The sequence below is a fragment of the Suncus etruscus genome, chromosome 6 (assembly GCF_024139225.1).
Source record: "Suncus etruscus isolate mSunEtr1 chromosome 6, mSunEtr1.pri.cur, whole genome shotgun sequence".
Classification (NCBI taxonomy): Eukaryota; Metazoa; Chordata; class Mammalia; order Eulipotyphla; family Soricidae; genus Suncus; species Suncus etruscus.
In genome coordinates this window covers 66,782,932-66,795,369 of record NC_064853.1, presented here as the reverse complement: position 1 = coordinate 66,795,369, position 12,438 = coordinate 66,782,932, and the positions used below count along the sequence as shown (strand labels likewise).

Here is a 12,438-nt window from a genome sequence, read left to right as displayed (position 1 = left end):
GCCTGGGTCCCAAGGGAGAGGCTAGGGGGCCGAGACCCTGACGTGCAGAGTCCCCAGCACTGAGGGACAGGTTCTCAAGGTCAGTTTCCACCTCCACAAGACTGCTGTCCACGGAGCAGAAGCAGAGAGAGGCCTCTACCAGACCCCCACGCGGGGTCCCATTCCAGGGCTGTGCGGGGCTGGGCCTCCCCGGGAACCCGGTGGGAGTGGACGAGGGCAGGGCCCCTTCCACCACTCTTGGTGACAAGGAGGAGGACGACATGGGTCCCCCTACAGCTCGGGCAGGATATTGTGGTTCTGCCTGGGCTGCCGCACTTTTCGGAGAAGTACAAGGAGAGGGAAATGAACTGGGTGCCGAGGACTCAGCATCAGTGTGTTCCCCAGCCAGATCCTGCGGGCAGCAGCGGGTTGGACACACCGGAGCCTGGCTAGGTTCCTCCTCCAGGCCTCGAGTTTCGTCCAGCTGGTCATCGAGGAGAGCAGAGATGGAGCTGCCTGGCTCGCTACCCAGGGACAGTGCCACCTGGTCGATGAGGCGGGAGAGGTCACTATCCTGAAGGTCAGGGCCATGTGAGGGGATGGGGGAAACTCCACAGAGCGTGACTGGAGAGCCCCCATGCAGCACAAATGGGGGCGGCCGAGTGTCCAGGCTGTTTGGGGATTTGGGGGTCCCCAAGCCTGGGCCCCGCTGGCTGGCAGAGCCCAGCACCTCCCCTCCTCCCTTGGCTTTTGCATCATGCAGTGCTTGTCCAGGGCCAGGGTCAGCAGAGGGCTGGTGGTGGTGTTGGTGGCAGCATGCACGGGATTGAGGCGCCGTGGACTCAGCACACCGCTGGCCCATGGGGTCTCTGTGCATGGGAGCCACGGATGAGGACAGGAATGGGGACAAGCTCGGATCTCCACTGTCACTGCTGGCCAAAGTTCCTGCTCTTTGCCCATGGTCCATGCACTCTGTGTGAAGAAAAAGGGGGCACATGTTGGGGGTGTGCATTGCCTTCTGCGCCACTATAATAGACGAACAGATGGAGGATGCTGGTCAGCAGGCACAGGCATGACAATGGACCCAATTGGGCAACTCAGATGGATGCACAAGCCAGGTGGCAGCCGCAGGGCCACAATGGGCCCAGGCAAGGATGGGGATAGGGAGAAGGGAAATTACCTGGTCTCTTACTCAGCTTTGTACTACACAGGGACGCAGCAAAGACAGAACAAGACAGTGATTAATCCACGCTGGCTCTTGTGGGGACATGTGACCTTTAAAAGCCCGAGCCAGTCCCATCACCTCAAAAACACTGTGACACACTAATGCCACCAACTCTCCCCTGAGTCTGGAATGACCTGGTAGGGCCCATCACAGCCTGAATGACCATCTCTGCGTGGATGCCAGTACTATGCAGATAAGATTTTTTTTTTATCATTTTATTATGCAAAATCCATGTTGCAGGGGCCAGAGTAATACTACAGACTGGCACAAGGCTAACCCAGGTTTGATTGTGTGACATCCCAGAAAATCTCCCAAGCACTGCCAGGAGTGATTCCTCAGCAGAGATCCAGGAGTAAAAGTTCTGAGCACTGTGAGGTAACCAAAATAAATATATAGGGGCTGGAGCAGTAGCGCAGCAGTAGGGCGCTTGCCTTGCACACAGCTGACCCAGGATGGACCTAGGTTCAATCCACAGTGTCCCAGATGGTCCCCCAAGCCAAGAGCGACTTCTGAGAGCAGAGCCAGGAGTAACCCCTGAGCATCACCAGGTGTGGCCCAAAAACAAAACAAAACAAAACAAAAAATATATATATAATTAATATTGCATCCTACCTTAAAAGATGCTGTAAGATTTCAGAGTTAGGAAAACTATTTTAAAGCAACAGTTTGTAAGCTGCAGAAATGATAGAAGGGCTGAAGCTCAGCTTTGCCTATAAGAGCCTTTGATTTCATCTCTGGCACTGATTGGTCCCTTGAGTACTGGTGAGTCAGCAGCTACCCAAAAATATGGGGACAAAAGCCACTTTATTCATTAGTACTGTCCCTTCAAGCTACTTGTGTGCCAATAAATTTAGGTGTTCCATTTTATTGCTAAGATCATTTTATATGGGGTCGGAGAGATAGCACAGCAATAGCGCATTTTGCCTTGCATGCAGCCACTCGGGACAAACCCAGTTCAATTCCTGGCATCCCATATGATCCCCCAAGCTTGCCGGGAGTGACTTCTGAGCACAGAGCCAGGAGTGCATTGCCAGGTATGGCCCAAAAATCAATCAATAAATAAAAAAGATAATTTTAGGGCCGAATGGTGGCACAGCAGTTAGGACATTTACCTTGCATATGGCTGATCTAGGATGGACCTTGGTTCGATCCCCCATTGTCCCATATGGTCCCCCAAGCCAGGAGTGATTTTTGAGCTCATAACCAGGAGTAACCCCTGAGCATCACAGGGGTGGCCCAAAAAGCAAAAAAAAAAAATCATTTTAAATGTGTTCAATCATAATATACAAAAATTAATTTTATTACATATTTTCTTAACTCAAAAAGTATTCATCATAAAAAAAATTCATGGGGCTGAATTCATGGCTGAAGCAGTTATACAGAAGGTAGGGGACTGGACTTGTATGTAGTTGACCCAGATTCAATCCCTAGCACCCCATATGGTCCCTTGAGCACCACCACGAGTGATTCCTGAGCAAAGGGTCAGGAGTATGACCTGCACAACTGGGTATGTTCCCCCCTAAAAAAAAAAGAAAAAAAAGAGGACTCGGAGAGATAGCACGGCGGTGTTTGCCTTGCAAGCAGCCAATCCAGGACCAAAGGTGATTGGTCCAAATCCCGGTATCCCATATGGTCCCCCGTGCCTGCCAGGAGCTATTTCTGAGCAGACAGCCAGGAGTGACCCCTGAGCACTGCCGAATGTAGCCCAAAAACAAAACAAAACAAAAAGAATTATGTATGATCTAGTTTCCCTCCAAACAACATTCTAGTTATGTAGAACTTGATGTTCTTCCTTTCCTCCATTTAACATCTTATTCCATACAATAACTTTAATTATTGCTTGGCTAACTACTTAGCAGCTGAATTTAACCATTCACTAGGTTGGCATTTAAGGGTGAGAAAGCAGCATCTCACTATTTTTGGACACACCCCAGTCTGGGCCCCTAATGCTGTGATACTGACAGACTCCCTGATTCCTCTGCATGGAGCTTCAAATACCCAAAAGTAAATTTTAGAGCCCTTATTTTCTCATTCGGAAAACTATACTTTTAAATTTCCCTCCAAAGAAGGGCCAAAGAGATAGTACAGATAGCTTTACATGAAACCAACCCAAGTTCCATTCCTGACACTCCATATGGTCCCCTGAGCACTGCCAGGAATGATCTCTGAAAGCAGAGCCAGGAGTAAGCTCTGAGTACTGCTGGGTGTGACCTGTCCCACAAAAATCTTCCCCCTCGATCCTTGAAATAAGTCGTGTAAAACCAGATCCAGAGGCCACAGGAGAGTTCAAAAGACTGGAGCCTTTTGTGTGCAATGCCTTGAGTTCGATTCCAAGGACCTTGTGCCTCCTAGCACCACTGAATGTAGCCCCTGGTGGCCCCAAGCACAAGTGGGGAAGTGCCCTCCCAAAAAGTAAACTCTCCCGGGCCCGGAGAGATAGCACAGCGGCATTTGCCTTGCAAACAGCCGATCCAGGACCAAAGGTGGTTGGCTCAAATCCCGGTGTCCCATATGGTCCCCCGTGCCTGCCAGGAGCTATTTCTGAGCAGACAGCCAGGAGTAACCCCTGAGCACTGCCGGGTGTGGCCCAAAAACCAAAAAAAAAAAAAAAAAGTAAACTCTCCCATGCAGAATAAATAATAAAAAATTAATAAAAAATTTTAAAAATTACAATAAAAATCAAGACAAGCCCCTGGCACCATAGGGTCCCCCAATTCCTGCCTGGAGTGACCACAGAGCCAGGAGCAGCCTTTGAGCACTGCTGAGTGTGCCCAGAAACACCACCCATAAAATCAAGACAAAATGTGAAAACCTGGGTCCCTATAGCAAAAGAAAGGACAACAGGATAGGGGCACTTTAACTAAGAGTGAGTATCCAGGCCCTTCTAGCCATTTTGGGGGGGACAGCCTATGGGTTCTCAGGAGAGGTCCTGCTAAGGAAAAGATGGAAACCCTCCAGACCCACTGATCCAGGCCACAAGTCTCTCCTGAGAAGGTTCATCTCTGATAGTCACTTTTTTCTTGCCCCACTGACATGGGGCATGGCAGTCATAGGAGCCACAGGGTGTGGACCAAGGCAGCATGTGCTCTAGATCCTCACAGCCTATGCACAGGCAGGGAAAACTAGGGCCTGGACACTGCCCAGGAACAAGATGCCCCTTGTTGCTAGGAGTGAATCTAAACCCCTAACTAGTCTGTTCAAAATGCCTCACTCTAAGCACAGTGGCCCCAACCATACTGCCACAGGGCTCACCACAAAGCCCTCACAATGAACCCCCGGAGTGGACTCACCCTGAACCTTCTCTTGGTCTTCAGGGTCTTCCGGGGCTGGAAAGGGCAAGGAACGAGCGCCCAGGAGAATTTTGTCCACTGGCATGGACACGGGGCGTGCCTGCAAGCTCCGGGGCGCCCGCCGAAGCACCCCAGTGGGCTCACGTGGAGCCTCAGATAGCGAGTCCCTGGAGTCCACCACCTCTTGGAGGCCCAGCTTGCTCTTCTTCCTGCCCTTGGCTGGTGCACTGGCCGAGCGGCGCAGGATCCGGTCACCCAGGGAGCGTTTTCGGACAGGGTGGGGGGTGCCCTCGGTGGCACCAGGCCGGGGCGTCCTGCTAAATAGCCCCTTCAGGCCCTGTAGCTGGCGGCTCTGGAAACATGCAGATGAGCGACTAAGAGGGTATTCAGAAAAAGTGGGGTCTGCAGCCACAAGGGACAGCTCAGTGGCCCTGCACACAGGCGCACAACATGCAAACCCAGTCAGCGGCTATCCTGCTGCACCACCCCAATTCCCAGGCACAGTATCAGGGGCCATGCCCATGAGGAGCAGTGCCTGTTGAAGCAGGCAGACACAGGCACATGCAAGGGACACACCCACAGTTGCAGGGACTACCTTGGTAGCGCCTAGAACGTGCAGGATGGTGTAACTGGGGTTGAGGATTAGGGGGCTCCACTGTAAGGCAAGAACAACAGCGTGTGTTGGGGTCCCCCCAACATGCCCGGGAAGCAATAAAGACCGAGCACAAAGATATGTTTTGGAGGAAAGGAGGGCTTCCTTCCTCCTTAGTTCATGTTCGCATTCTGATGTTTTTGTTTATTTAGTTTTTGGGTTTTTTGGTTTTGGGATTTTTTTTTTTTTTTTGGTTTAGGGGCCACACTCTGCAGTGCTCAGGGGTTACTCCTAGCTCTACACTCAGAAATCACTCCTGGCAGGCTGGAGGACCATATGGAATGCAGGGATTGAACCCAGGTCCGCCCCTAGTTGGCTGCATGCAAGGCAACCGCCCTACTGTTGTGCTATCTCTCCAGCCCCAATATTCTGAAGGTTTTCATACAAGTCCTAAAAGACTCTGGGTCTCACTGGGACTCCTGGAAAACCTAGAAATCTGTGTATCTTGGGCCAGAGCAATAGCACAACAGGTAGGGTGTTTGACTTGCACATGGCTGACCTGGGTTTAATCCCCAGGGTCCCATATGGTCCCCCAAGCCTGCCAGGAGTAATTTCTGATTGCAGAGCCAGAAGTAACCCCTGAACACCACCGGATGTGGCCTCCCCCCAAAAAAATCTGTGTATCTGGGTGGGTGGGGCTCCAGACAGGAAGATGGACACCTGGAGGCTCTCACAGACCCACACTCCCTGCAGGTCCAGAGCCCAAGCCCCAAGAGACTCTGCCTCAGTGCACTGTGCCATGAGACAGAAACTCAGTGTTGGCTGAGAGTTGAGGACCAAGGCAGGAATGCAGCCGGGGGCTGCACCTCTGAAAAGTAGGCTGGGCTCTGGGGGGTCTTCAATAGGCTCAGGGACCCAGGGGTATCCCTGAAGGTTGGCCAAGGAGCACAGGTGGGCTCACAGGGCCCCACGTCCATGCCGCATGCAGCAGCTGGCAGGTCTGCACAACAGTGAGAATGAAAAGCACCTTCTGCACCTGCCTGGTGTCCAGCACGGGGCTGCTGGAGGAGTCTCTGGGTCTCTAAAGCCCAGACACAGAACCCTGAAGAAGCAGTGGGGAGCAGGAGTATGGGCAGATGTGGGCAAGGTACAGAGCATCAGGGGGCCCAGTTGTGGGTCAGGGCTCAGCATCGCATACCCTCACCTTGCCAAAGATCTCGTTGATGGTCACGTGAACGAACAGGGACGACTCTGGCAGCCCATCCAGGTAGACATGCCGGTAGCCTGGAAGCAAAGGCTAGTCAATTCCTGCCTGGCAGCCTGCATGTCCTTTGCCCCTGCTTGGAAGTCACAGCTTGCCATGCTTTGAGCTTACACTGGCAGGACGCAGGGGACCCTACTGGGGGCATGAAGCCTACTAGCTGTTCTTTAACTTTGACAGAGCACATGTTGGGTTAGGTGTCTTGGCATCCCCGGACCCACAGAAAACTTGCCCAAGTGAGTGCTCATCAACCTCATTTTCTTCCTGTGACTCATTCGTGCCCTGGCCCCACCATCCCTGGTTGAGCAAATCCCAAAATGACCTGGCCGATGTCACTTTTCAGAAAAAGTATCACTCAGGGATCATTCCAGAGATAGCACTCCTGGGATCATTCCAGCCCTCTCTGGGGAGCAATTGCCCACACCAGGCACCGACCTGGTGCCAGGCTGCTGAAGGGGACTGTCCTCTGGCCCACAAAGTCCCGGCCAATGGGGTCGTGGTCCCACACCAGGAAGCGGACCAGGGCTATGTCAGGCATGTGCACCGTGAATGTCAGCGTCTCCTCCCACACAGGGTTAAATCCTGGAGAGGGAAAAGGAAAAGACTTCAGGGGAGGGAAGGGGAGGGCAGGGCAGGGTGGAGAGGGCAGAGCTGTCACTTAGACCCTTGCTAGCATGGCTGAAGAAACTGCCCTGAATAATTGCATCTGCTGAAAACAGATGACAGTGTTTTTAGGGGCCAGAGATATAGCATGAAGGTAAAGCATTTGCCTGGCATGTAGAAGGTCGGTGGTTTGAATCCCGGCATCTCATATGGTCCCCCGAGCCTGCCAGGAGTGAATGATGAGCATAGAGCCAGGAGTAACCCCTGAGTGCTGCAGGGTGTGACCCAAAAACCAAAACAAAAAGTGCTTTTAAGCACTGCAGAATGTTCCAGAAGCTTTCTAGGTATCCACAGGAATAACCCTGTGCTCAATAATAGCACCAAAGAATGATCACCCTGCCCCCTCACCAAAGACCCAGTAAAAGGGGTCAACAGCCTTTCTGGGGGTGCTCTGCAGCACTTCCTGCAGCTTCACAGGGCCAGGCCATGCAGCCAGCTGTAGTCTAGACCCTCTCAGAGCTCTGTTATGTGGGTCAGGCCTCCGGGTGCACTGAAGGGGATGACACGTGTGCCTGACCCCTGAAACAGCCCTTTCAGCGGTGGCCAGCTGCAGCCTGTGAGAATGATGTTTGTGACTCCTTCCTCAGCTGAGGGGCCCAGAGCTTGGGGAAACACCACTGCAGTTTCAGCTGGGGGGCAGAGGGAGCCCAGTAGATGGGTGAGACTGGAAATACATGGAAGCAAGACCTTCATAGGATGGATAGCAAAGGTAAAAGTGCCTGCAGTAAAAATTCCATGTGCAGGGCTCATTCCCAATCGGTCAGGAGACCCAATATAGTGTCAGGAATGGAATCAAGAGTTCCTCCTGCTCTGTGCCCACAGGAGTCCTGAGAATGATCCATCTAGTACAGCAAATACCAGCCTTGGGCTCATCCGTTTGCTGTCTGAGAGGATCTGAAGGATACACAGAGGCCAGGCAGGCAGTAGGTCTCTCGACAGACACATACTTCTATCGCTGCAGAGTCAGCTTCCTAAATATTCAGTGCAGAAGGTCCATGGGCCACCTTACCATTGTCATCCACCACTCGGGTTTGGTCTTTACAGCAGTCAACAGGCAAGCCAAGAACCTCGACTTCCACAAAAGGATCGATGATCTAGAGGGACAGAAGGAATCGTTGTTGTGTACATAACATTTTAATGGGATTATGATGTTACTGACCCTACCCTGATCATCGGTGATTGTGCCCTACCCTAGGACGTGACCTGGCATTCTGCTCCCACCCTAAGGTGGTACCTGATTCTGCTCCCACCATTGGGCGGTACCTGATCCCACCATTGGGTGGTACCTGATTCTGGGGCATAAAAACAAGGATCTGTGGAAGGCGAGAGGCTTTTTGTCCTGGGCCTATTCTTAGGCCTTTTGGCTTCGGCCTCTTCACGGAATAAAGAGCTGTTTTCTTTGGAAGCCTGACTGCCTGTTAGCTTTCTTCCTGTCGCATCCACCTCAGAACCGCCGACTGAACAGGGTAACAGACGTGTGGTTCGAGCTGGAGGAGAAAGGCCTCATCCTCCATCCCTCTATAGTCAACCTCTTCAGGGGCTGACTTGCAACAAATCGTTACAAGGGTGCTTTTCCACGCCTTTAAATGCTGGCCTGTTCATAAACAGCGGCTCCAACAGCCAAGGTGATCACTGAAGGGTCCACAGAAAGACAAGGGAAGAGCAAGGCTTGCTTTGTGGCAGTACAGGCCAACGTCACACTAACTCCCATGAACCTGCAACTTGATCCAAGGGGTGCCCCAGAACCCAGAGCTGTGCACTCTGAACAGCTGTGTCCTCTAATCAATCCTGGAAGTGCCCTAATGATTTTCCCAGAAAAGGAAGAAAAAAAAAGACAGAAGAGGGGGACAGGAAAGGGACAGGAGAGACAGGGAGACATCGACTTGCCTCGCCTCGTTCCCCAAACACAGAGTCTGGAGGTTTGGGGAGTTGCTGACCACTGATGATTTTCAGAATGAGTTGCTTTTTGGGGTTAGCAGGAAGTGGATCCCCCGAGTAAGGGTTGAAGGTACCTATATGGGAAAGACAGCAAAGTTAGAGTGTAAGGCTGGTATCTTGAGAGCACACAAACATGCAGTCACACATGCATGAACATTCATCTACATACTCTGCCATGCATGCGTAGACACATGCCACATACCCAGTCACACATGCATACCTATATACTCAGTCACACGTGCATGTACACGCTCGTGTCACATGCTCATACAGACATACACTATACTTGGTCACACATGCACACATGCATGAGCATGTACTCAGTTACACATGCTCACAGTGAGTCACACGTGTGCTTAGTCACATGCACAGTCACATATAGACACAACATGCACATACATGCGCGCACAGTCACACACGAACAGATCAGGTGAAACTGCAGAACAAGAGTCTGTCGGAGAAAAGCCAGATTTGGGCTCAGAGCCTGGTCTCTGCAAGAACAGTCCTGCACCCTCAAACTCAGGCAGTTCATCCCAGGAGGGAGTGTGGGAGAGTGGGCATGGGAAGGAGACGAGGGCAGGGGGAGAGGGAGTGGACAGGGAGGGACGTGGAGGGGCCTGAAGGAGTCAGGGGGCCTAGAGCCAAACCTGAAGCCTGAGTCCACCCTTCATTGCACCCTCAGCACTGCCAAGAAATCTGGCTGTGCTGAGCTGGGACAGGTCTTGGGATCTGGGGACACAAACCAAACCCACAGTACCAGGGTCCTCAGGACCCCAGCACTGGGTGGTCTGCTGCACTGGCCCAGAGCCTGCCCCAGGCCCTTCAGAAATGAACAGATCCATCAGCACAACCCCATCAGCACCTCTGCACATCTGCTGGGGCTTCAGCACATAGCCGCAGTTGCCGTTGGTCTCAAACTTGGCGCGATTCAGCTGCATCATCCGCCCCTCGGACTGGTAGTTGAGGGCCACTGTGGAGGAAAGTGGGTCAAAGATGGGCAGCAGTGGGGAGCTGGGGAACATGGACCTGATGGGGGCACAGATAGTGAGAGAGATACTGGGTACAGACTGTGAGTATAGACAGTGGGTGCAGACAGCAGGTCTAGACAGAGGGACTAATGCTATAGAATATAGTGGGTAAAAACAACAGGTGAAGAAAGCAGATGTAGAAAGTGGGTGCAGACAGTGGGTAGATAGCTGGTGTTAACTCCATATAGTGGGTGCTGATAGTGGGTAGAAAGCGGCTGCAGACAGTGGTGTAGACAGTGGCTGAGGGCACCCACCCAGCTGGCAGCCTGCGTTCCAGTAGGGCAGCGGGTTGAAGTTGCTGGAGTCAATGCGGTAGGCAGAGGGGTAGACCCGGGTGAGCTGCCTCTGGTTGTAGGCCATGAGCTGCTCCCACTTGTGGTGCACCAGCTGGTGGGCTCTGGCCTCACTGAAGGACAGCACGTTCCCGGTGGACTCTGGGGGACACGTGGGCAGAGCTGTGGGGACACGCTTGCCACAGACCCTTGGTCGACAGGCCAGTGGGAGAGACATTCCTCAGCCACCCGGGGAGCCAGGGACTCGTTTCTGAGAGGCCAGAAGGTCCTTGTCCAGCTGGGGTGACTGACTCTTCCTGAGAACCTGTGGTGGCTAACTGTAGTCCATGAAGCTGCAGAGCCAGAAAGAGGCCCACTCTCTGGGCCTCAATGCCTTTGCTAAAGACCCAACTGGCTGTGTGTCAAACAGCCTTCAAGTAGTTCCAGGTCAGGACCAGGAGGCATTCTGGAAAAGCTTTAGCATAAATTTGGGAACCAATGCATGATGTTTTCCTGGTAGGACTGCAGGGTTACCATGGGGGCACCCCCTCATACCATCCTCCACAACGTCATGTGCAGCCACAGAGTTGGTGTACACCACCAGGTCCGACAGCTCCCGGCACAGCTTCATGGTCTTCCTGCGGCGGCCCAGCCTGCGGAGACACAGCCGGGGATATGGGGGTTCAGGGAGCTGAGAGGACCCTGTCCACAGCATAGCCCATCACAAGGGACACAGCATATTATGGGTGGAGGTACCCAGGGGTTAGGGCACAGACCCACACTTGGCATGGCCCTGGGGCTGCATCTCAGGAACTTCAATGCACCCTGTACATCCTCTGGGAACAGCTCCTGGGCATCATCATGTCCCCTTCCCCTGACCTAAAGCTGATCTCCGGAGACCCTCCCACTGTCCCTCCCCTACCCCTCCCCATGACCCTGCAACTGACCTTCCCCTAATTCTCCACTGACCCTCCTGCTCTCCCTGCAGCTGACTAAAGCTTTACTAAAAAGCCAGCTGCAGACACTGCAGAACATCAGGGGCTCCTGATTCCATATGCACCAGAGCCCCAGGAGCTCTTGTGGGTTCTCCCTGTGGTGATGGGTAGGCTAGACCCTGGGAGGGCATGATCACCTGTACAGCTGGCCACCCTCCCTGCCGGAGTTCACGAGTACCTCGTCCTCTTCATCAGAGCCACAAGACTTGGGCAGAGACTTCTTGGTTTTCTAGCAGAGAAGCAGCAGTGATGGGAAGAGACAAACTGATGCTGACAGACCCCCCCCAGGCCCATACCCCCACACCTTCACTGCCCAGCCTGCCAGCCCCTGCTAGCCATTATTCCCCTAACACAGCAGAGCTGGATCAGGCTCTGGGAGGGTTTATACTTAGTCTCAGGCTGAGGACTCAGCCAAAGGGCACAGTGTAGACAGTTACAGATCATGAGCAAATGGCATGTTACTGCCATGCCTAAGGGGCCCACTTGCATGCTCTAGCATAGTCCAGCCCCCAGCGCCCTACCAGGACTACCCAGTCTTCTGTCCCCCTGGATAATGGCAGGGACCCCTTTCCTGCTGGCCTGGGTGATTCCACGTTCACAATGCACATCCTGGCTGGGATGACCAGTAGGAACATTAACTGCCTGCACTCCTGACAGGTTCTGACACTTTGAAGGAACAGAAATCCAGAAACTGGAAAGTATCTCTGTCACCTGGGGGGCGCCCTGTGAACCCCAGCTGGGCACTTGGCCCAGGCCCTGCCCAAAGTCCCGGTCCCTACCTTCTGCTTTCCGAGACCAGCAACGAGAGTGCGCGTGTGTGTCTTCTTCTGGTTGTCCTTGGCGTCAGGGCACTGGAGGAACCACAGTCACTCCTCTCTCCTCGGGCTGGCCTCCCTGGCCACACCCTCCAGCTCAGCTCTATCCCCCCAGGTTGACAGAGATGCCCATGTGGGGAGCCCAGCACCCGCCGCCGTAAGATGTAAGGACAGTAGTTCCTGGGGCAAGTGGCTCAACAGGTGGCTCTAACCAGCCCCAGCCCCAGCACTGAGCAGGCGATAATCTTGTGGGGGACAAAGCAGCTTCAAGATGGCTATTTAAGGCCCCAAGGGCAGCTCAACAGCAAAGCACCTCCTTGGGAGTGTGAGGTCTTGAGCTTAATTCCCATGTTGTCCCACATACAACTGGAAAACCAGCT

At 53.2% G+C, this 12,438-nt stretch overlaps 1 protein-coding gene across 1 annotated transcript in view; it reads right to left on the bottom strand.

The window, feature by feature from the left end:
* Positions 1–828: 828 nt before the first annotated feature.
* The window catches only part of PLCH1 (phospholipase C eta 1), a 37,781-nt gene continuing 26,171 nt past the window's right edge, over positions 829–12,438 (bottom strand). The window contains exons 12-24 of the mRNA XM_049775236.1: positions 12,023–12,094; positions 11,381–11,472; positions 10,804–10,901; positions 10,231–10,410; positions 9,811–9,918; positions 8,898–9,022; positions 8,020–8,104; positions 6,783–6,929; positions 6,291–6,370; positions 5,090–5,149; positions 4,495–4,846; positions 1,160–1,182; positions 829–951 (exon numbers count right to left, since the gene is read on the bottom strand). Of these exons, the coding sequence (XP_049631193.1) occupies positions 1,172–1,182; positions 4,495–4,846; positions 5,090–5,149; positions 6,291–6,370; positions 6,783–6,929; positions 8,020–8,104; positions 8,898–9,022; positions 9,811–9,918; positions 10,231–10,410; positions 10,804–10,901; positions 11,381–11,472; positions 12,023–12,094 (1,410 nt within the window). The 3' untranslated portion in view covers positions 829–951; positions 1,160–1,171. The remainder of the gene's footprint in view (positions 952–1,159; positions 1,183–4,494; positions 4,847–5,089; positions 5,150–6,290; positions 6,371–6,782; positions 6,930–8,019; positions 8,105–8,897; positions 9,023–9,810; positions 9,919–10,230; positions 10,411–10,803; positions 10,902–11,380; positions 11,473–12,022; positions 12,095–12,438) is intronic.